Source organism: Malus domestica, chromosome 16 (genome assembly GCF_042453785.1).
Source record: "Malus domestica chromosome 16, GDT2T_hap1".
NCBI lineage: Eukaryota > Viridiplantae > Streptophyta > Magnoliopsida > Rosales > Rosaceae > Malus > Malus domestica.
In genome coordinates this window covers 26,803,602-26,827,763 of record NC_091676.1, presented here as the reverse complement: position 1 = coordinate 26,827,763, position 24,162 = coordinate 26,803,602, and the positions used below count along the sequence as shown (strand labels likewise).

Sequence of the window (24,162 nt, the reverse complement as noted above, 5' to 3'; positions counted from 1 at the left end):
AATTCGGGAGTAAGGCGTTATAGATTGTGCATTTTACGCCACATTATATATTGGAAAAATACTATGATATGGTTGAGTTTTAGATTTGCATTATGGCATATCCATGTGTATACTACCTGCACAAAATTATTATGAATACTTTGAAGTGCGAAGATGAACGTGGAACACACAGGTAAGTTTAGGTGAGTTATGATATTAGTTGAAATGATTGAGTTATGGCATGATCACATTATATTTTAGGCAACTCCGACATTGTCGTAGAAGTTGCCTATGGATTGTATATGTAGCATTAGATGCATTTAGAGCTTATAAACCCGCACCCCGGTGTTAGTGCTATCTCCTGTGGCCAGGGCACAGTTCTTCACGTGATGTTCACCTCCCGCACCTTATGCTTACCTTGGATCCAAGGTAGGTGTACAGGCCTGTCGTACATACCACTATAGGTGGTTCCGACTAGCAAGTGACCCGTAATTATTCGCACAGTCTTCACGTGATCGTAGCACTTAAGCGTATTCATTTACACACAGTCCTGTTGTATAGACCACCTTAGGTGGTTCCGACTTGTGTGCATGTATACTTGATAAGATATGGATAAGTCATACAGGTCACTAGAGGTGACTCCCAACTTATGAGCTAGCATATGTGATGAGATATGGATAAGTCGTACATGTCACTAAAGGTGACTCCCGACTTATGAGATAGCATATGTGATGAAATATGTTATGAGCTAGCATATATGATGAAATATGTGATGAGCTAACATATGTGATGAAATTGTGATGAGCTAGCCTATGTGATGAAATTGTGATGAGCTAGCATATGTGATGAGATATGTGATGAGCTAGCATATGTGATGAAATTGTGATGAGCTAGCATATGTGATGAGATATGTGATGAGCTAGCATATGTGATGAAATTGTGATAAGCTAGCATATGTGATGACATTGTGATGAGCTAGTATATGTTATGAGATATGTGATGAGCTAGCATATGTGATGAAATATGTGATAAGCTAGCATATGTGATGAGATATAGATAAGTCGTACAGGTCACTATATGTGACTTCGACTTATGAGTTAACATCGATTGATGAGATATGGGTGCAGTCGTATAGGTCACCATAGGTGACTCCGATTTGCGTGCTAGTATGGGTTATTAATCACATGATTATTGATATTGCTGATGAGTTGCTGTGTTGTGGTATATTTATGATTTTTCTGGAAACTATACTGGTATTATAGCGAGGGGTTATAATATTTTATATGGTTTCTATTAAAATTTTATTTCCATGGCCACTCACCCTTATTTTGTTTTCACCCTCCAGGTTTTATTAGCTAAGCTTTCTTATCGTCAAATATTCGTGGCGATTCTTAGTATTGGAGATTATTTTGAGGGTACGATTCTTAATTCACTCTACTGTACTTGCTTATACTCTAATGTCACGTGTGAAGTGAGTTTATTCCCGCTCACCAGCGCATTCTAGTATTTAGGCACTCTTAGGTTTAAATTTATTCACATTTTCCTACATCATCATACTTTATGGCTTCGTCACCTTCCAGGTGTCGGCCAGCACAGTTTGATTCAAAGTCCTAGTAGACATCCCGGGTCGGGGTGTGTCAGGAATAATGATGAATCACGAGTGTTTATATATTCTTTCACATTTTTCATACTTGTATGTATATCTTCTTAGTTCTTACCTATATGAATAATATACTAATTTATTTTAATTTTGGACAACAACATGTTAAGTAAAATTTATTCTAGTAATGATAATAAGGAACTCTCATAATAAAAATAAATAATGACTAAAACTTTTTTTTTAACTTATATAGAATAATAATACAAAACTATATATTTAATATAGAATATATTGTATATATTAATATGGCTATTGTATTTTATAATAAATCTTTTAGTAATTGAATGTGAACGAGGCGTGCTCCTAATCCATCAAATCAGTGGATCCATGTCATTGAAATTTGATCGAACGGTAGAAATTATTATAACTTTTAAAATAGGCCCTTATTTGTAGGCATTGGATCAAATTTCAATGGTACGAATTCACTGAATTGATGGATTAGGAAGAAGGGATCTGAAGATGAACCCTTTTCAGTTTACACAGGCTTGCTGCCACCTCACTGTCAAAATGATGATAAATAATGTGTAAGCAAAACCTGTTAAAATCAATTCACTATTGTCTAATAAAGTTTTTCTTCCAACTTTTAACAATTGATTTTAAATGTATGATATTCACACATCTCTTTTTACTTTTCACGTACTTTTTATTAATTTTGACCTAATATGAAGAAGGTATTTGAGAAGTAAAAAAGAAAAAAAAGAATTTTTTTTGTTGTAATCCAATAATAGAAGAGGAGTGAGTAGACGACAACCCACCGCAGCTCCCTAAACATTGAATCGAAAGGGTTGGAGGTCAAACAAGCACTTCTCTTTTTCTTCTCTTCTCTCTCTCTCTGTCAAGAAACAAACTTGTTATTCTCTCTCCGGGTTGAAGGAATGTGCAAAAAATAATGCTAAAAAATTGTTGCTTTTTCTCTTGAATACAAGAGTCTGATCCTCATCTCCCAACTCACAAGCAAGTCTTGTCCTCCACAGCTTCTTCCCTTTTTCTCCCATCACACCTTCTCTCTCTTCTTTTCTCTGGCAATTTCTTCATTTTTCTATTCCAAATTTCATACTCTGATAGTTATCTATTGGCCCATTAAAAAACCCAATTCCATTCATGCCCTGTTCATCTGTTTCTGCCCACAAATCTCCAGAAACTGTGCCAAAAATCGTTCCTTTTTTACCTTTGCTTACACTTCGATCGTTTTCAGCCCAATTGGCAATTGGGTTTTTTGGAGAATTGCGAGACAGCAATGTCGCCAGCTCCAATTGAGCAGGCATTGCCCGATTCGTCGTCTTCGAGCTCCCCTGATGTTCCTGAGATATCTGAGGCTGAGAATCCTCGATTCAAGGAGCTTAGAGGCGTCCAATGGCGTATTAATCTTGGGATTTTGCCCTCTTCTTCTTCTTCGTCTTCTTCGTCCTCCATTGATGATCTTCGTCGGGTCACAGCTGAATGTAGAAGAGGGTGATTTTAGCTTCTCTTTATGGTTTTCTGCATATATTTGCTTCATTGTTGTTTAAAGTTTCTGCGAGTTAATGATTTTATGCATGGATTTTGCTAGGATAATCCTATTTGGCTGACGATTGACCTATTGATCATATATTTTTTTTTTCTCATCAACACATAGGCATATGATAAGTTGGTGTTAACGGTAATCTTGGAAAATTAAAAACTTCTAAAGGGTTTATAAGATAAGGTTCCCGGCTGCGTTAATGGTCCGTGGATTTTTGTAATGTGTTGCTTAAGAGCTTGGAAACAGGAAAACCTTGTTACGTACGTCTTATATCTTTATGATTCAAAAGGTGACCTCTTGAATTTTTTTGCTTGTATTGGGTACATTTAACTGATTGGTCTGAGTTTTGAAGTGAATTGTGTACTAAGATCACTGAATTTGAAAGTCAAGAATTTGTCCGAGTATGGGCATATATATTGGATTGCAAGCGATTTGATGGTAATTTTTTGTTTGTGTTTTCTTGTGCTTAGCTTACCTTGTGTACATTTTTAGATATGCTGGATTGAGAAGGCGCCTTCTGGTTGATCCACATCCCCAAAACGATAGTAATTCCCCTGATCTTTCCGTAGACAATCCGCTGTCACAAAACCCAGGTAAAGTCTATGGATCCGCATACGTGAACTGTAGGAGCTCTGTAGAAACACTCCAGATATATTAGTTTCTCTGCAATGCTTGTTTCACTTATCACTATTAGCTTTCTATATGTAGCCGTTTTGTTCAAATGACCAAATTTGGTAGCATGCACCATCGTTTGCTGCAATATCACATATTTGAAATTGAAAGTGAACTGTCTTTTGTAAAGGGAAACAACTTTCCCCTGGAGATATTACAGTCTAAAACAAGTAAACAACTAATGATCAAGTATTTGCACCGTTGTGATCTCACCTGTAGATAGCACATGGGGTCGCTTTTTCCGGAGTGCCGAGCTGGAGAAAATGGTTGATCAGGATTTATCACGTTTATACCCAGAACATGGAAGCTACTTTCAAACACCAGGATGCCAAGGCATGTTGAGAAGAATCTTGTTATTGTGGTGTCTTAGATATCCAGAGTGTGGTTATAGACAAGGTATACTACAATGCCGCATTAATTTTCTTTTTACATTTATATTTGGTTATCTGCGGGACTCTTGAATGTGGTTTTGTGATTTAACTTTCCTTTATATTCAAGGTGATTAATTCTTATGAGCTTGGCATTTAGAGCACTTTGTCTCGCCGTGTTATGCTATTGGGAATAGGTGGACCAATGTTGCAGGCTTGCGGCATTTCTCCTTATTACGAAGTTTCTTGTAGCACTTCACAACTTCCCACACTATATCGCTTAGAACCTGCTAGGTTGGTATAAAGGCTTGAATGGCATGGGTCCTGCAATCTCATATTATAATGCATTATGCATGTTTTAGTTATTATACACCTTATCCTGATAGAAAAAAAATCAAATACTAATGGTCTCCACAAAATGACTAATACTGTGGTTTATTTATTTTAATTTATACTCTCAGAAAGATTTGTAGGGAGAGATTCTTGATAATCAGGTAGTTAGCCGGTCTTTTCTTTTCTGAGTTTTGACTTCTGTGGCAGCAAGTAGAGCTTTCTTAATATTATTCTACAATCTCAGTGACCTAAGATGGTGGGATTTTAACTGTTTTTCTTTGCTTTTTCTGTTTTCACTATAGGAATGCATGAACTCTTGGCTCCTTTATTGTATGTTCTTCATTTTGATGTGGAGCGGCTATCTCAAGTGCGAAAGCTATATGAAGATCACCTCACTGATAAATTTGATGGTCTATCATTTCATGAAAGTGATCTTACATACAACTTTGAGTTCAAAAAGTTTCCTGACTCCACAGAAGATGAGAATGGCTTAGATGGAACTGCATTGAATGTTAAGAGTCTTGATGAGCTTGATCCCGAGATACAGACAATTGTGATGCTTAGTGATGCTTATGGTGCTGAAGGTGAACTGGGTATTGTTTTCTCTGAGAGATTTATGGAACATGATGCGTACTGTATGTTTGATGCTCTAATGAGGGGGGCCCATGGTTCAGTTTCTATGGCAGAATTCTTCTATCCCTCCCCTGCTGTTGGTTCTCATACTAATTTACCTCCTGTCATTGAAGCATCTGCTGCGTTGTATCATTTGCTGTCCCTTGTTGATTCGTCTTTACACAGCCACCTTGTTGAGCTTGGTGTTGAACCCCAGTATTTTGCACTCCGCTGGTTAAGGGTTTTATTTGGACGTGAATTTTCACTTGCAAATCTATTGATAATTTGGGATGAAATATTTGCATCTGATAATAGTAAATTATACAAAGGTTCTGAAGATGATGCAGCATCCAGCTTTGCCATCCTTACTTCACCTCGAGGAGCATATATATCAGCCATGGCAGTTTCAATGTTACTTTATTTGAGATCTTCCCTACTTGCCACTGAGAATGCTACTGCATGTCTTCAGAGATTGTTAAATTTTCCTGAGAATATAGATTTGAAGAAACTGATACAAAAGGCAAAGTCTTTGCAGGATCTTGCTTTGAAGAACAATAGCTCACCCTCATTACTTTCATATTTTGGGCCCTATGAACATAGTAAATCAATGACTGTAAGAGGTCATAGCCTTTCAGTCGATTCCGTATCTCCAAAAGCACCAATAAATCTAGTACCTGAAAGCTACTGGGAAGAGAAGTGGAGAGTTCTGCACAGGGAAGAAGAAATAAGGCAAGATGATTTGAAAAAACAGGTTCCAAGCCAGAAAAAGCGATGGACAGAAAAAGTAAAGTTGAGCCTATCCAGAACAGAATCTGACCCATCTCCATCAAAATCAGAGCATGGCAAAAGGAACCCCAGGTTTTCTGTTAGACGAAGGTTGCTGCAAGACCTTTCTCGAGAACTCAGCTCAGAAGAAGATATTGAGACATTGGGTTCTCATGAAAACAAACTCTCTTCAGAAGTAGAGGTCAACAGAGAAGATGGTTTCAGTAAGGACCTTAATTCTGCCACTGAGAAAAGATGTTTGAATGAAGATCCAGCCAGCGAAGAAAATTCATCTGTTTTGTCAGATCCAACTAGTCCTCGTACTGGAGCTAATGGTCATGAACTTGAGTCAGAAAAAAGTAGCGTTGCATCAAATTTGTCTATTAACGAAAATGATGATAATTCGCAGGGTGTGTCAGAGGAGCCACCTCTTCTGGTTTCTGATCATCCAAAGGGTGTCTCTCATTCTCCCGGAAATTCAGTGCCAGGAAAGGAACGGAAACTTCTTTCTGGTAAATTCCAGAAACTTTGGAAGTTTGGATGGAATGCAGCTGGTGAAGGGACATCCGAGAAAGGACACAATGCCATTGAGGCTACGAAGTCTTCCAATTGTGAAGGTAATCAGAACACAACAAGCTCTTCTGTAGCTGAGGGGTCCTGCAGTTCTTTAGTTAGCCACAATGGAGAAGCTGTTGACCAGCATGTGACGGGTACTTTAAGGAATCTTGGGCAGTCTATGATTGAAAATATTCAGGTACATTTCTTGCTGTGCTTTATCGAGGACGTAAACTACAAATTGTTTTTTTCTTCATCCTCGAACTTAATGCTTCTTATAGGCAGTAAAGCGCTATAATATTCTCTGTTCTAGCTAATATAGGAATGAACAAAATGATTGTTAAAGAGGGAGGAGGCCAATGAAAAATGGTAATAGGGGGTTAGATTGGGGCAATAACCATGAACTAAACATAATATATAGGATGGATTGTTGACACTAATGGTTATACAAAATTCCATGCGACCATAGTTTTTCTTCTAAGTTGGTTCCAACTTCCAAGTGTACTTTTAGGGTTTAGAAAAAGAGTTGCTCTGAACGACACTTCTAACCATATCATCTTTTATATCTGCATCATTGACTCTTAACTAACCATATCTGGCAGGTTATTGAGTCTGTTTTCCAGCAAGATCGGGGTGTTCAGGTTGGGTCGTTGGAGAACTTATCAAAAAACACTTTAGTTGGCAAAGGACAAGTTACGGCCATGGCAGCTCTAACAGAGCTTCGGAAGATCAGCAACCTTTTGTCAGAGATGTGAGGTGTGTGTTATATACTGTAACCTGTATATAGGTTTTGTATTTATCTATTCATTTAGTGCCAAAATAAATTCAGTTCGATTCACTTCTCTTCTCTTACGCTATCCGGTTTTGGCAGTCGCTATGACAGACGTGTACATATGAATTTCTGTAATAACCTTTGAATCCAAATGTATTATAAGGAGTGCAATGTCAATGAATTTTGCTACACAAATCGGGTACTCAGAGCATATTGAGATGATGCTTTAGTGATTTGATGGTTCAACAAGTTTAAGGGAATTATGTGCCAAGCCCTACAGCCTAGCAGTGGCATATAACGCCTGCCTTGCTCGTTTTTAGAAGTGACGAAAAAGAACATAGTTTCCCTTTTTTATGAGTGAAGGGATCAATGGTCATAAATTTTTAGTTGAGCGACCATTACTCCAATTGAGTTGAAGTTGAAGGGCCATTGCTACAATTTCCTCTTGTTTTGGCATTCATTAGTTTCAAAATTCATTGGAAAGCGCTGGGAGAATATTTCACTTCAGCATTCCCGTAGTTGTGTTTCAGATTGGCGTATTTCGTTAGTAAATTCAATGAGCACGAAACAGAAACTATGTGATTAGTAAAAATCAATGTATAAAAATACAAGAGGGCCGCTAGTCGGATGAAAGATTAAGCAACTAGAGAGGTAAACCATAAGTGTTGGAAGGGAAACTCAAAAGCACCCCCACCCCTCACCTAATTGGGGATACAGCACCACCAAATACAGAGAGAGAATTATAAGTTATACTCGCATCTCATTTGTGCTTCTCTTAAAAGGCATTCTTGCCAGCGTCTTATAACGTAAATATCTAATCCATATTATGAAAACCCGGAAGAAGTGAAGTGATGAAACCGAAAACGATCATCTGAATCTCTTTAACAATTCCCCACCACTGGTGACCACCATTGGCTCCATCAGCTGCCGGGGCATTCTCATTCTCTGCTGCTGGATTTCCTTCATCTGCAGGCCGAATATCGTTCCCAGCCCCGGGCTGTCCATCTGCCATAAATTGTATGACACATTTTGTACTGTTAGTAAAGATAAGCAAAATATGACCTAAATAAACAGCAAAGAGTGATATGGTTCATCGGTATACAGGAAGAATAGTAGAGTCCTTCAAAGTTCAAACCATATATGTGTGCGTCTACCAATGATGTTACAGGGATGCATCATGCACAAAAGTCCACTATAATTTTTCATTTATATTTTATTTGTTTAATTTTTTATTATTTGAGGGAATGCACTACAATCTTGTCAAACAAATAGGATCACGACCATGTATTCAATGACCAACCCAAGAACCTCGAAACTCAAGTGGCATCAGGTTGGATTGCGTGGGGTTGAGGATAGAACCTAGGTTCAACCCATCTTGTAACCAAAAAGAAAAATCTTAGGACTCGTTTGGTAATCATTTCGCTCTTTGCTTTTGGTTTTCGGTTTTCACTTTTTGTGATTGAGATAAGAATTACATAGGGGAAGTGGGAGGCGAAGAAGTTTAATGGAAGAGATGTAGAAGAATAAGGAACAAGTGAGAACAAAATCTTGAAAGTGAAAACAACTTAAAAAGATTTTCGTTTTTGGCTTTTAGTTTCCATTTTTGTGTGCCTTTCCCTTGTGTATTTCCCCTCTATCACTAAGACACAAATTAAAAGAAAAACCAAATGGTAATCAAACAGGCCCTCATGCTTTCTTTGACTGTTAAGTTTGGTCTAAAGCCCCACCACCAATATCCACCTCCACCAACCCTCAGAAAGGGTTGAGGCTAAACTAAACCTAATTTAAAACACCTTTCCAAACGAAAACACCAGCATACAACAAACAAAATTGTTATCCGGAGAGTAATATGCATCTTCGTTGTGAACTGCAATATGTGAAAGTGTCATCCAAAGCACATGTCACACTCAGCATACAACAAACAAAATTACCTGCCAAAGCAGCATTGTCAACCCCCTGCCTTGCATTCGGAGGAACATTCCCGGCCCTGGCAGCCCTGGGCGGATGGGGGGGCACAGCTGCCCTATGCATGCCTTGAGAAAGCCATCGTACTAATGGTGTAAGCGAGCCAGTTTGATATCTGCAACATCCAACATCATCAAATCATCAAAATCCAGCTTCCATCCATGAAATTTCCAATAGTATTTTTGGTCAAAAGAAAGACAATTACAGAAGAACCCAACTTTAACCTTTTTCTTAATTAAAAAATCACCAAAGTCACATATTATAAGTTCAGTTACTTACAAATAGACAATTGAAGCGAAAATCACAAGGAGAACCAGCCTTTGTCTAGATCCATCTTGGTTGAACAGAAATATTACAGCTGCAAGCTTTATAATAAGCAACACATCAAGCTGAAATGCAATCTGAAATCTCCTAACAACAACTTGTCTCTGAGGTCCAGGCTGTTGCCGTTGTTGTTGTTGTTGTTGTTGTTGTCCCTCTTGGCCTTGCTGCTCCCCTACAGTGCCAACCTCTGGACTTGCTCTAGTTCTGATGGGACCCATACATTCATGGTAAGAAAATAAGGATAATCAGCAGAAGGCTCCTTACTATAACCTATCATGCTAGGTAGGAAAGTGAATTTTTACTATGTTAAAATCATGGTTAAACATCATTATGATGGTTTAGAATTGTCATGGTGAAATTAACTTTAGAGTACCATTGACATACTTACGTGGGTATGTTGTAGGTAAGAGGAATAAGAGTGTTAAATGGAGCTCCTGTAACTGGCCCCATAAATGGGTGAACAGGAACAGCATAAATGCCTGCTCCACGGTTCATTTGCTCCTGATCTTGCGAAGGATTTAACCCAGGAACGAGAAGAGGATACATGACTGGTAACATCTGAAAATCACCATTTGGGAAAGATGGAAGCCCAGAGAGTGCTGGAACCTGAAAAGGAAGTCAAAAAGTGAATTGGAACATAGCCAAAGCCACCAAATTAATGCCATCACAAAGAGCATGCACATACTATTTCTTTAAACTACTAAAAACTTTAGAAGCATTAGTCTGCATTACTTTTCCTTTTCAATGGAAAATGCAGAAAAAAGAAGCTTCCACATTGATATGGCTATTGTACAATTATCGCAACACATACTAAAGAAAGATACATTTGCTTCAATGAGTGACCAAAGGATTATCTTCAAAAGGAAAAACAAACAGGTTACGAAAGGATGAGAAGAAAGCTTAAAAAAACCCTATCCACCAACCACACTAAAGGTCGTACCCAGTGCACAAGGCTCCCGCTTTACGCAGGGTCTGGGAGAGGTGAATGTCGGCTAGCCTTACCCCCATTTATGGAGAGGCTGCTCCCAAGTCTCGAACCCGAGACCTACCGCTCATGGGTATCAAATTATCAAAGGGTTATCATATTTTCACGATAATGTATTTTTAGATAGCAGTACAAATTATAGTTGCCTTGCTATATAATTATACACTTGTTTCTGCCTCCACAACTATGAATTATGCTCCATAATACCAGTCCTTCAACTACAAACATAAGATGCTCTCCGGAAATGTGTGTTTTCATCTTTCCACCATCCATCCATTCTTTAAAATACTAATTTAGCTTGGATATAGAGAATTTTTGAAATAGAGAAGGTTTACTCAATTGTTTAATGTTCAGAAAAATAGAACATAAATAAGAATTACGAAGTCCGTGCATTTTCCTCACTCGCCTATACATAACCACTCAACGACAAAAGGAAAGGCACGTTTATAACAGTCAGAGCTCCGTTTTCTTGCAAGCACAAAATAAGGTTAGAATGAAAGTCGATACAGGCCAATCAAGAAAAGACCAAGAAATTATTTCTACTAATTAACATGACGGTAATAAAAATGCATAATCTCAACAAATTTATACCAAAACAAAAAAATAAAAAATTCAGAACAACTCCAATTTCCTATATGTACAATAACCCAAAAAATCTTACTATTAAGCACATAAGGAATAAACAAAAACAAAAAGTTAACAATGATAATCGTTCACGGTGATCCGTGAATATTGTCATTAAAAGCAGAAAATCACCCATCCACAGCATTTTCAATTTTATTCATACTTCGGTTGAAAACCCAGAATTTTATAACTTCAATCTATTTACTAAACCCCCATCCCTCCCCGAGAAACATATGTTTATAATGTCCTAGCTACCAAAGAAAATAATTGCAATCCAAATAATTTGTCAATACACACACACACACTGAATAAATAGCTTAAAGAAGAAATCACGTAAGAGGAAAAACGAAAGCTGGAAAGCCAAAATTGATAGCCACCATTAATTCGAAATAGGATAAGAATTAAAAAACCCTTATCGGATTGAAGCTTTTAAACACCAATTTGCATGCTTTTCCTTTTCAATTGCAGGAAAGAACCCTAGGATTGAAAATTGTTTGCAGAAATTGGGAAATTCGGATTGAGATTTGTGAACCTGCGATTTCTTCAGAGTTTCTTCGAGGGAATTCGGTGTAGAAGAAGGTTGCGAGCTGGACGACAACGTTTTGGGTTCTTCCGCCATTTCCAAGTAAAGTCTGATCTGCTTCGCACTCCCTCGCGATTTAGATCCTGTCGAGACTCGAGACAACGATATGGATGAAATTTTCTCTTTATTGTTAATTGAATATCAGTTCATGACGTGGAATTTTTGTAGTCCCGCCAATAAGGAGGTGACAAGTCAGCCACAATGAGTAGAGGTTGGTTTGGGTATAAGCCTTGCTAGTTTTTTTTTAAGAGATTTTGGTAAAGTCACATATTGGACAAATTATAATTGAAATGTTAAGGTCACTTCCATCTTATTTCCTCAACTACTTTGAAATGATTATTTTATTGACAAATTAATCCTAGTGTAAAGTTACATTTAAAGACTTAAAAACCAACCAATCATGTCTTGCCACATACCTATCGATTATATTGACAAAAAAAAAGAAGAATGAATTGTTATTTGAACTCTATTGACCACATACCTATCGATTATATATTCCACATGCTCTATTGATCGAAGACTTGGAGGACTATATTATGTACCATATATTGGGCCTCAACTGGGTCTCATGAAAAATACTTGAGGACTTAGCCCATTATTTATGTATTAAGGAGTAAGCCCTTATTCTATAAAAGGGACTCCCTCACTTTCATTAGAGAGCACCCATTATTCATGTACTGAGGAGCGAGCCCTTATTTTATAAAAGGGACTCCCTCACCTTCATTAGAGAGCAACGCCGCTAGCTGAGCAACCGCCTCGCCGCGAGCATCACTCCTAACTCATCACTTATGTATTAAGGAGCGAGCCTTTATTCTATAAAAGGGACTCCCTCACCATCATTAGAGAGCATCAACTCTAACCCATCATCCATGTATTGAGGAGCGAGCCCTTATTCTATAAAAGGGACTCCTTCACCTTTAACACCACAAGCCGAGCCAACCAAGGCAACATAAGCCATAAGCCGAGCAGCCGAGCAGCATGTGCTACTTCTAGTTGAGCATCATTTCAAATTGAGCACCGCCTCATATCAAGCATCAAGTTCAAGACAACATCTAGTTACTTCGGCCCACACATGGACTGAATTTCAAGTCTCCAACCAAAAGACTATCTTGACTGAAGACTTGGGGGACTACTGTTTATACCATATTTAGGGCCTCGTATAAATACTCGGGGGACTTAAATGTAATTATGTAATAAAGGAATGGGCAAATATGTAATAAGTGAAGAGCCCTTATTCTATAAAATGACTCCTCACCTTCACAATTAAAGGAGGCCAATTCCTAGGCCATCAGAGACCTCACTCTCTCCTTTAGAGGCTCTGAATCTCTCTCCCTCACTTCTCAGATAAATACATAATCAGTGTGGACATAGCCCAAACCTTGGGGTGAACCACGATACATCTTGTGTTATTTACATTACTTGCAGATTCACGGTCGGATTTACGTTGTTCCAAGACCTCCAGTTTTGTGCATCAACATTTGGCACCGTCTATGGGAATCGACACGAAAAGTTATGTCGGTTCTCTCTTAATTTTTCACCTCCGCCGTGAATTTGCAAAAACCCACACAAAGACACAGACACAGAGCTCTATCTCTCTCTCTCAAACTTCCAATTTACAAAGTTGTTGCCATCTTTTCAGTCTGTGATCTGAACCACTGCTATGCCCATAACGGTGGATACTACCATGACAGCCCACGAAGTTGAGACCCATATCCATCTAGGCAGTCGTAGGCTCTCCTTCTGATGTTGACAGGGTCAAAGTCGAAGGAAGGATAATCAAATCTATCATTCAATCCACCACCAGAGGAAAAGGAGAAACCACTACCACCTCTGCATTAAGAAGAGCTGTGACGGCTGTTTGCTCCAAAGATCTCTTAACTGCGAGTGCCTCAGTATTTCGTTGAAGATGTTACAGCTTATTTTCTTCGTTTTCCCCTTTCATGGCTGCTGCTCCTCCTCTGCCTCTGCTCAGTCGTCATTCTCTTCGTCGTAGTCTTCACTATCGCTTGCTTCCACAGCTACGTCTGCTGCTTCTTCCACCGCAGTCGCCATCAACGACATCGTCACAACCATCGCTCTCTCACCTCCTTCCTCGATGCCATCCGCCCAGGTCCCGAGAGCCTCAAACCCAGCTTGATCTCTAAACTAAAACCCCGACGCTGGTTTATGCTCCATCTGGGTCTCCAATAGGGAGTCGCGTTCGGCCTGGTTCAAGAAACCCCGGAGCTTCGCTGTGAGTCTGAAAGGAATCCCTAGAGAAAGAGAAAGAGAGAGGTGAGGCGGTTGGTTAGGATTTTGGTGGGCGAATGTTATTCGTCAAAAGTCATCTGTTTTGTGATTTTATCTTGAAGACACCTGCACCTGTTGCTAAGCGAGGGGATTGGTGGAAGCTGGCTGCTTGTTTTATTCTATCAGGAAAAAGAAAACTCTTCAAGTAATCAAAAGCCCACATGCATCCATCCATTCAACTTTGATGTTATCACCCAGAAACAACCACACAAGGAGGCACTCCGCTTCTCATGATGTTGTGGAGACCGCTCACTTCCTTCGCACGTGTGGCCTCTGCAAACACAAAGCTCATTCTGCAAATCCATGGCGTCCTGCAAATGGGTCCCTTCATTTTTTCACAATGTTACTGATTCTCCCGCTTCCCTCCGCTGACTTCAAGCGCATTAAGCAGCGAGCAGGTCGCGACTGCTTTGAACAATGGCGATGAAGGTGATTCCAAAACCGCCATCGTCGTTACGTTGAAGCGATTCAGAGAAACCGCGTCGGATTTTCGCTCCCATATCACCGATCTCGACCGTTCACGTCCTCACCAGAGGTGTCGCTCTGATAAGGCTGCTCGAGCGGGTCCGTCGGAACGCAACGAAGGAACCACTTCGGTTGACCCATCGAGACCTCGAAAAGACTGGAGACAGCGCAGGAGCCAACATTGCACATGACTTTGGCCTTACGGATCAAGTACAGAGAAGAAGTGGAGAGATAAAGAAAAGCAAATGGGTGGTGTCTGTCCAAGCAGTTGTCATTCTAGAGAAAAGCAAGGAAAGCAATGGCAATTAAAAACTTAAAGTCAGATGGTTTCCAAAGGCCATAGAACATGGGTGGACAGATATAATAATGGAAGACCAGAGATAATTGTGGGGGACTCGTGGACCATGCAGAAAGGAAAAGCAAAAAGGAAAAGAAAAGGTTAAAGCAAAAGCTTCGCAGCCATCTGCCATTCCACTACCCAACCTTCAATTGTGCAGATACCATCCCATTATCCAACCATCTGCCATATTCACCTTCTACAGCAGTATTTTTGAATGATGTAATTTATTTTTCGTATCTTCCGAAAACATCTGTATAAACCCCATTAAAGGGTAATTAAAAAAAAAAAAAGGGCAAAGCCCAAAATAAATGGGTTGGAATGTTGTGTAGAGGGCGAATGCCCATAAGCCCAAAAGAGCCCCAACCAGGCGATCAAAAATATGCCCAGTACTCCATAATTATTCGACAACCTGCCGCTATTACCACCAACTAGGTGATCAAAAGTACGCCCAGTACTCCAAAATTATTCGGCAACCCGCCGCTATTACCACCAACCAGGTGATGAAATGTACAACCCGTACTCTCCTTCATGCCACCAACCAGGTGATCAAAAGTACGCCCAGCACTTCATATTATACATGAGCATTATGTCAATCATACATAAACATTCATGAGGATCACTCATGTCAACATTCATGAGCATCACTTATGTCAACATCCATGAGCATCACTCATGTCAATCAAACATTCATGAGCATCACTCATGTCAATCAAACATTCATGAGCATCACTCATGTCAATCAGCTTCAAAAGCTTCATTTACAGAGTTCTAGCTTCAAAAGCTTCATTTACAAAAGCTCCAATTTCGAAAGCTTCATTTACAGAGCTCTAGCTTCAAAGCTTCACTTGCAAAGCTTCACCTACGAAGCTTCAGTGCAGGGTATACAAATACCGCCTTCGAACAACCGACACTTCGACCCATACATGGATTCAATTTGAAGTCTCCAGCCAACAGACTCTATTGACCGAAAACTTGGGGGACTACATTATGTACCATATATTGGGCCTCAACTGGGCCTCATGAAAAATACTTGGGGGACTTAGCCCATTATTTATGTATTAATGAGCGAGCCCTTATTCTATAAAAGGGACTCCCTCACTTTCATTAGAGAGCACCCATTATTCATGTATTGAGGAGCGAGCCCTTATTTTATAAAAGAGACTCATTCACCTTCATTAGAGAGCAACGCCGCCAGCTGAGCAACCGCTTCGCCGCGAGCATCACTCCTAACCCATCACTTATGTATTAAGGAGCGAGCCTTTATTCTATAAAAGGGACTCCCTCACCATCATTAGAGAGCGTCAACTCTAGCCCATCGTCCATGTATTGATGAGCGAGCCCTTATTTTATAAAAGGGATTCCCTTACCTTCATTAGAGAGTAACGCCGCCAGCTGAGCAACCGCCTCGCTGTGAGCATCACTCCTAACTCATCACTTATGTATTAAGGAGCGAGCCCTTATTCTATAAAAAGGACTTTCTCACCACCATTAGAGAGCATCGCAGCCTACTAAGTAATCGTCTCGCCGCGAGCATCAACTTTAGCCCATCATTTATGTATTGAGGAGCGAGCCCTTATTCTATAAAAGGGACTCCCTCACCTTCAACACCACAAGCCGAGCCAACCAAGGCAACATAAGCCACGAGCCTCGCAGCCTCGCAGCATATGCTACTTCTAGTTGAGCATCATTTCAAATTGATCACCGCCTCATATCAAGCATCTAGTTCAAGAAAACATCTAGTTACTTCGGCCCACACATGGACTGAATTTCAAGTTTTTAGCCAAAAGACTCTCTTGACTGAAGACTTGGGGGACTACTGTTTATACCATATTTAGGGCCTCGTATTTAGACCTCGTATAAATACTCGGGGGACTTAAATGTAATAATGTAATAAAAGAATGGGCAAATATGTAATAAGTGAGGAGCCCTTATTCTATAAAAGGACTCCTCACCCTCACAATTGAAGGAGGCCAACTCCTAGGCCATCAGAGACCTCACTCTCTCCCTTAGAGGCTCTGAATCTCTCTCCCTCACTTCTCAGAGAAATACATAATCAGTGTGGACGTAGCCCAAACCTTGGGGGTGAACCACGATACATCTTGTGTTATTTACATTACTTGCAGATTCACGGTCGGATTTATGTTGTTCCAAGACCTCCAGTTTTGTGCATCAACTTAGTTCCCCTTTTTCAGACTTTTGGTGTGGATTACACACTTAGATTTCTATGTTGAAATCCTCCCACAAGTTACAACAACATTTTAATTTCATCTCGGAGCCAAAGTTGCTGAGGGTATCGATGAGCTCAAAAGTTGTCCCAGTCACCCGTTGATCGATAATGAAAAGGGAGAGATGGTGATACATGGTTTTTGTCAACATGTATAGAAGTGTCAATCTTGTTGTCAGCTATGATTGAATTCACACTCCAATTTTTAGTGTCCATTTTTAGACGGCGTAAAGATAGAGTTAAAAATCAAATGGGTGTAAAGAAAAATATACATATTGAATTAAGTTTATAGTAGTATAACAGGTAATAAATTTGGGTTTAAAGAGATATTAATAGTTTAGTTAAAAATCAAATAGGTGCAAAGAGCAAGTTAAATGTAGAAATAGGTTACATGAGTTTAAATAAAATTTTCCTTGAGTGAATTTATACCTTAAAAGATGGGATAGAGAACATGACTAGAGATGGATTTTTTGAACTCCTCCCAAAATTTTGCTAATTAACCCATTTGGAAAATATATTTTTATGGCTACCAAGAGCACGAGTGCCCATAAAAAGTTTAAATTTAAATGTAATTTATATGAAAACCTTAGCTCACATGCCACATAACGTACACACCAAAGGTTATGTTTGTCTGCTCGAATTAAGACTGAGGCTCAGGGCCACACAGGTAGAGGAAGGCTTAGAAAAACTTGAATAGACTCTAAGAAAAGACTTGAACTACTTGAATCTAACGAAAGACATAGCACAAAACCAAGAACAATGACGTTTTAGAATTCATATAGCTGACCATACTTAGTGAGATATGACTTTGTTGCTGTCTGAGCTTGAGCACCTTGGTACTCCGCTTGACATTTATGCTCCTATTGTGTGTTCAAAAATTGAAAATAAAAAACTAGAAAATAAAACCTACTTAAAATTGTGTTCTCGCATCCTTCCTACCTCCCTCCTCTTTCTTCTTTGTATTTCCTCTTTATTTCTAATAAAAAAGAAACAACAATTAAAAACGAAATGGCTATTGAGCGGGCCTGAATAATTAGTAGAGTTCTCAAACTTACAAACAACTTTACCATTGATAAGTTTGACTTTAGTTGAACTGAGACTAACTTAATCACAGAGTTCAAAATTTTGGTTTTATGAAATATGGCTACAACACAAAATAAATGCTATTTATACAAGAGAACAAGAATCTTCAACATCCCGTCCTCTCCATTTTACAACACTAATTTCATATGACACTTCCATCATCTCCACCACCCAAACCCGAACACACCATTGTGTCCCGTCTGGCCACGCGTGTCCAATATGGTGCTGCCGAACATCTAAAAGATGGCTTCTTCACTTTTGCATACTCTGAATCACAAGCACAAGATAGAAGATTGATCCTCTGTCCACAATACATAAACCAGGATGACTGATTTCCAACTCAGGGGCCATTATTCAGTTGATGCACATGAGTGTAATCCATTTCTAATAAAGACCTGAAACTAACAAAGCAGAAACATGCAAGCCCATAAATCAAAGAGAGATATGAGAGAATGGAGAAAACTTATGCAGATCTTGAAAGGAAATTTGCGGTTTGGGGTTAAATTTTATTGGGAAGAAAGTTTATGAGGTGCGAAAAAAAAGAGAGAGAGAGAAAAAGGGAAGATTCTGCAAACCAACTTTCATACCCACAAAAAGGGTTTGGATCTAATCCAAGTGTTTGTTCAGAGACGAGAGACAAAGAAGAGAGAAAGGAAAGCGCAGAGAGAAAAGAATCGAGATGGGTGAAAGAGAAGATAATGAGTCATAGAAGTACCCTCACAAAAGGGTGATGCGCTTGGCATATGACAAAATCTAATATGAAATAGGACAAAACTGACGGTAAACCTCAAATTGCAACTTTTTCAATTTCAAGGGGGCACAAAATAAGTTTTTCTCAGGTGGCAAAGTGACACCAGACAAAGTGTGACGGGCATAGGTGTAGTTTTCCCTTAGCTCGATAGGCTCTTTACAGCCCAAAATTTTCTTCTCTCGAAGCTTTGAGATGCTTAGCAAAGCCAAGCGAGCTTGGTCTAGTCTACCTTGAAAAGTTTTAAAAGAGCCGTTGACAGACACACACACCATCATCCAAACTCAGAACGTTGTAGCAAAGCACGTAGAAACAGAAATTCAAAACTAGAAAAGAAGAGAGAGAGAAGCCACAAGATCATACACCTGAATACACGATGAGACTCTATACATAAAGATCATTTATCTGGGGGATAAAGTTGTGACCGCGTGGATGCACATACAACATGCTCAACATTTAATATTTCATTCCCTTCTGTTGTTGGGTGTTATTATTTCAAACTATACAGCAACAGAACACAAACAGAATTGCTGAAGATATTAATTACAATATATTAATACAAACAAGTGGGTTTACCACCAAGGTCGAAACTAACAGCCTAAACCTAAACAGAGATAAGTTAAATCCATATCCTAAGGGGCAATGACAACACTATTTTGGCCATGATATGCGTGCAAAGGAGCATCAGTGGTTGTCATAAGTAAGGGAACTCACCCAAGCAAACAGGCTGATAGAGAGATGAGAAAACCTTAATCATCCTCACAGCGAGAGGGCTTCTGTGAATCAGTCAAAACCTTTACCTCCACCTCCACCTCTATTTCTGTTGATCCTTCTGCCTCCGTATCCACTTCCCTTGTTTCTGCAGATCCAGTACCTGATTATACCCAAAATATTTATTAAGAGCTAAAACATATCATTTGTTTATATAGTTGTCCGTTGCATTTAAAACTAGCATGGAAGATGATAAAATAAGCAAACAGCACTCATCTCCTCTATTCAAAAGCATAGATGTCATTTCATTCTCTTCCAGGTCAACTTTCCATAATCAATTAGACATTTCATGACGGATATCGGAAACATTTAGCATTTCTATCATGTCCCAAATATGTTCACCAATGAAGCTACAATTGAAGCCCTTGAAGGTATCCAAACACAAAAGGTCCCATTAATTGCCACGAAACAAAACTAAAAACCCATTTCAATTGATAAAAACCAACAATTCCACCAAACCCATCAAACAAAAACAAATTAAAAACATTTTGTATATACAAAAACTAAAAACCCACTTCAATACCTTGTAAAAAGAAGCAATTCCACGACCCCCATCAAACAAAAACTAATTAATAACAATTTGCAACTACAACAATAAAAAAAAATTCACACGCATACTTAGAACTAAAAACCCAGTTCAATTCCTTATAATAACCAGCAATTCCACCAAAAACTAAACACACTTCCTACATGCATAAAACAAAGAAAAAGAAATTGCCCATACCGCCATTGATGAAAAATTGGGAGCAAGGCCATCCACGATCAGTGGCCACAGAGAGGGTTTCTTCATCCGTGAGCTGGTCAGCCAATTTGCCAACCAAGTCGGTCACTTTCAACGGGGCGCGTCGAGGTGGGACCCAGAACGAGGAGCCGGGGACAAAGGGGAGCCAATCGGGCGTGGCCCTCTGGACGACGATGGTCTGAACGATGTCGTCTAGTTTCTTGAGCATTAATTTCTCTGAATCACTTGGCGACGACGAGGTGGAGGGGTCGAGCTCGATCTCGATTAACTCGGCCTTGCCGGATCGGGAGGAGCGGGCGCGGTGGGCTTGGGTGAGGGAGGGTGGGAGGAGCGGGCGGCGAAGGAGCGATTGACGGAGATGGAGAGTTTGAGTGAGGAGTCGGGCCATTTGGTCGACTGTTGGAACTTGGAACTGTGTAATTAGAGAGAGAGAGAGAGAGAGAGAGAGAGTTTATGGAAAGTGGAGGAGTGAGTAGGGGATGGTGTTTGCTCGCGGGTTGGGGAGTGCGTGAGGAGGCGCGGCACGTGGTGGGAAGGAGGTGACATCGTGTAATAGCATTTTCAAGCGTTTTTGTTAAGGGTAAATTGTCATTTAACCTCTGAATTATTAGTTCAGCTAAAACTGACTCCTTGAACTATCTATTTTTTTTTGGTAAATTAATCTCATAAACTATTTGAAATAAGCTAATTAATCTCTTGTCGTTAGATTCTGTCCACAATTATGTCAAATTCAAGGGTAAATTAGTTTTTTCATCATCTATTCTTACATGTCACTTATAACCACCAATAAATTATGACATGTGGGCACATAATATTATGTAATAACAATGTGAAATTGTCTGTTATGCAAACGTTTGATTTCTTTATGTTTCTTAGTTTTTGAATTATTTTGTGTCCACGTGTCATTATTTTACTAATGGTTATAATTGACAAGTAAAAATTGATGATAAAAAGATTAATTTACCCTTGAATTTGACAGAATAGTGGACAAAATCTAACGACAAGTGGTTAATTGGCTTATTTTAAATGGTTTAGGGGGTTAATTTACCAAAAAAATAGTTCAGGGGTCACTTTCAACTAAGGTAATAGTTTAGGGGGTTAACCCCGTAGTTTACCCTTTTGTTAATGTAGCTAGTGAATAGTGAAAAATCAATTTGATATCTATTTCATTTTCAGTTTAATTTAGAGTCGGTTGATAATTATTTTATTTTTAGTTTGCAAAAACTAAAAAGTAAAAACTTATCAAATGACCCTATAATTTGCAAAAATTAAAAACTTAAAACTAAAATTTGAAAACTGTTGTAAAATTTCCTAGTTAAAGTGTGATTGTGTAAATCCTAGATTAGATTTGATTCTAGTTATCATTTCCTATTACAATATTCCTTGGGGATGAAGAAATTTCTTCTCTCCTTGACTACTATAAATAAAGACACTATGTAGGAGGGATAACACACACATTCCCCTACAATTCAACAAACACATCTCTCTCAATCTCTCTTCTCCTTGTCGCCGGCCCTCTTACCCTTATCAGATAAAATAGGCTACACACACATTCCCCTAAAGCAGCCCAATACCTATGCCCGATCCATTTTCCCTTCTCCCCTAGGTTCACTGCCCGTCCTCCATCTGGGCCTCTATTTCTTGGGCCCCACCTTTTTCTTTCAAAGTAGCCCGTTTGCTACCTTGGGCTTGAACCCCCGTGGCCTGATCAACTAACCCAACCAAATTCTTGGGCTTGGCCACATGTATCAAATTTGCTCAGCCCACTTGTAGGGCTTGGGCCTTTTTATGGGCCCCGAGTTTTATTTGCCTAATTACTTTAGGCCCAATGGGTTTTATATTTTTTCACCCACACTTTAAAATTCATCCGAAGTCCAAATAATTAATTCAATTCTAATTATAGACCCGAAGTTCTATTAGCATATTTTCTTGTTTCATATTTCTGTGTATATATTTGTGTTTGTCTGCAAGAACATATGAACCTGAAGTTCATAATTATTTTGAAACCTGAAGTTTCTATAAACATGCCTTGTTTGAAAACCTAAAGTTTTTCACTTAAAAACATCACCCATGAAAACCCGAAGTTTTTTCATTCGAATATTAACCAATACATGTCTATTAGAACATGAATGTTCTACTCCTGTGTGAATGGATTGATTTTTTTTTCTCCATTGCACTAATCACATCTTGTCCTTTATTTTGTGATTGGAATATGTCGAATTTGAACAAACTCGACTTCGCCGCTTTGGAGATCTTTGGAAGGAACTACCTCAAGTGGGTATAAAATGTGAAGCTCCACCTCATTGCAAAGAACTTGTGTCCCACCATTGAAGCAGAGACGGACAATTCGGTTGGCGAAGCTGAGAAAGCCAATGCTATGATCTTCATCCGAAGAAATATTCATGACACCTTGCAAACTGAGTACCTTGCTAAGGAGGATCCACGTGCACTATGAGTCGTTTTGGCTGATCGTTTTGATCACCAAAAGGACATATTTTTGCCTGAAGCAAGACATGACTAGCAATATTTGTGCTTCCAAGACTTTAAGTTTGTGAATGATTATAATTCTAAAGTTTGTCGAATCCAATCACTTCTCAACTTTTGTAATGAAACTTTGACTGAAGAGGATCTCCTGGAGAAGACCTATTCGACCTTCTCTACTACTAAAATTGTCCTGTAGCAACAATATAGAGCTAAGAAGTTCACTAAGTTCTCGGATTTGATCGATGTTTTACTTCTCGATGAAAAGCAGGACCAGCTTGTAATACCCTGAAAATTTAAATATATGATTATGTGGAGAAAAATTGAAAATAAATCGATTTATGGTTATGAAAAATTGAATTGAGAACTCTTTATGTTTTGGTTTCAAAAATGATTATAATTTACGTAGAATCGTTAAGTAGAAAAGATGAAAATGGCCGAGCTGGCTAAATATAATGATACGAGGACTTATTTTATCCTTATATATTTAATGGGTTTTCTTGACATATTTGGATAGAGGATGACCTTACGTGCGCGTAAGCGAAAACCGTTCGTGAAACGGAGTTATAATGAAGAAGTTATTAGAAGTCAAGGGTAAAATTGACATTTTCTCATTAATTAGAAAGGCTCCAGAAAATCTGGAGCAATGGGAGTGCCACATGTGTGGATGTAATGAAGAGGGAAAGAGAGAAAGGAGATAGGGGGATTGGGATTTGGCCGAATTAGGAAGATGGAAAGGAGGGCATGGGAGGGGAGAGAAGAGAAGAGAAGTAAAGGGGAAACGAGTTGACTCGTGCAACCCATCGGACTCAACCCGTTCCGCCACTTTCCCAACAACTTTTCGTTGGTTTTCTGGCGGTCCAAACCTCGCCAACACCCTCAAATTAATCAACATCTTCCCCTCTTCCATTTCCAACTCAGTTTCACTGAGTTTTAGCCCCGTATTGTGACGGACGAAACTCGTGGGTTCCGAAGGGTACCACGGTGGAATTCCAACGATTGTGAAAGCTACATCGATCACCACTACCCTCAAACCACTTCTTATAAGCCTAGGAACAAAGCCCAAACCACCTTGGGGGCAGCAGAGCACCTAAAATGATGGATCGAAACCACCAATTTTAGGGTTTTCCTGTGGATTCAAGGACTTTCAGAGGGTTTCTTGGCCAAATTGGACCTCGCCCTAGGTATGAAAATTACTCACCTCACTAAGATATATTTGCCTGTAAAATTTGAGAATTTTTGGAAATGGTTGAATTTTCCAGCAAGTTGAGGAGGTCGGCTGTCGTGTGTGGTGGCGTGTGGGGCGAGGCACCCCCTGATT

The 24,162-nt window shown here is 39.2% G+C and overlaps 3 protein-coding genes across 5 annotated transcripts; 1 reads left to right on the top strand and 2 right to left on the bottom strand.

The window, feature by feature from the left end:
• Nucleotides 1-2,394: 2,394 nt before the first annotated feature.
• Nucleotides 2,395-7,412, top strand: LOC103418082 (uncharacterized). Its single transcript, XM_008356232.4, has 5 exons — nucleotides 2,395-3,091; nucleotides 3,633-3,733; nucleotides 4,032-4,208; nucleotides 4,816-6,644; nucleotides 7,048-7,412. The coding sequence occupies exons 1-5, from the start codon at nucleotides 2,877-2,879 to the stop codon at nucleotides 7,198-7,200; spliced, it is 2,475 nt and encodes an 824-aa protein (XP_008354454.1). The 5' UTR covers nucleotides 2,395-2,876; the 3' UTR covers nucleotides 7,201-7,412.
• A 362-nt stretch (nucleotides 7,413-7,774) lies between these two features.
• LOC103418081 (uncharacterized) lies at nucleotides 7,775-11,981 on the bottom strand. 2 transcript variants are annotated; one of them, XM_070815772.1, is made up of 6 exons: nucleotides 11,248-11,793; nucleotides 10,556-11,151; nucleotides 9,895-10,433; nucleotides 9,462-9,710; nucleotides 9,149-9,297; nucleotides 7,775-8,222 (listed from the first exon to the last, which is right to left on the bottom strand). In XM_070815772.1, exons 3-6 carry the CDS (start codon nucleotides 10,062-10,064, stop codon nucleotides 8,032-8,034), a joined length of 759 nt encoding a protein of 252 aa, XP_070671873.1. In that variant the 5' UTR covers nucleotides 10,065-10,433; nucleotides 10,556-11,151; nucleotides 11,248-11,793; the 3' UTR covers nucleotides 7,775-8,031. The 2 variants fall into 2 exon arrangements, with proteins under 2 accessions (XP_070671873.1, XP_070671872.1); XM_070815771.1 differs by lacking the exon at nucleotides 10,556-11,151 and having other exon boundaries at nucleotides 9,895-10,112; nucleotides 11,648-11,981.
• A 6,077-nt stretch (nucleotides 11,982-18,058) lies between these two features.
• Nucleotides 18,059-20,880, bottom strand: LOC103418080 (uncharacterized). 2 transcript variants are annotated; one of them, XM_008356230.4, is made up of 3 exons: nucleotides 20,343-20,880; nucleotides 19,562-19,721; nucleotides 18,059-18,366 (listed from the first exon to the last, which is right to left on the bottom strand). In XM_008356230.4, exons 1-2 carry the CDS (start codon nucleotides 20,746-20,748, stop codon nucleotides 19,597-19,599), a joined length of 531 nt encoding a protein of 176 aa, XP_008354452.1. In that variant the 5' UTR covers nucleotides 20,749-20,880; the 3' UTR covers nucleotides 18,059-18,366; nucleotides 19,562-19,596. The 2 variants fall into 2 exon arrangements, with proteins under 2 accessions (XP_008354452.1, XP_008354451.1); XM_008356229.4 differs by having other exon boundaries at nucleotides 18,059-18,500; nucleotides 20,343-20,878.
• Between the last annotated feature and the right edge of the window lie 3,282 nt (nucleotides 20,881-24,162).

Coding starts and splice junctions, on each gene's coding strand:
- LOC103418082 (XM_008356232.4), top strand. CDS start 2,877: ATGTCGCCAGCTCCAATTGAGCAGGCATTGCCCGATTCGTCGTCTTCG. Junction 3,734..4,031: donor TCCGCTGTCACAAAACCCAG/GTAAAGTCTATG, acceptor TCTCACCTGTAG/ATAGCACATGGGGTCGCTTT. Junction 6,645..7,047: donor CTATGATTGAAAATATTCAG/GTACATTTCTTG, acceptor CATATCTGGCAG/GTTATTGAGTCTGTTTTCCA.
- LOC103418081 (XM_070815771.1), bottom strand. CDS start 11,734: ATGGCGGAAGAACCCAAAACGTTGTCGTCCAGCTCGCAACCTTCTTCT. Junction 10,113..11,647: donor AAACTCTGAAGAAATCGCAG/GTTCACAAATCT, acceptor CTTCCTTTTCAG/GTTCCAGCACTCTCTGGGCT. Junction 8,223..9,148: donor TGACAATGCTGCTTTGGCAG/GTAATTTTGTTT, acceptor AATTTATGGCAG/ATGGACAGCCCGGGGCTGGG.
- LOC103418080 (XM_008356230.4), bottom strand. CDS start 20,748: ATGGCCCGACTCCTCACTCAAACTCTCCATCTCCGTCAATCGCTCCTT. Junction 19,722..20,342: donor CCAATTTTTCATCAATGGCG/GTATGGGCAATT, acceptor GGGTATAATCAG/GTACTGGATCTGCAGAAACA.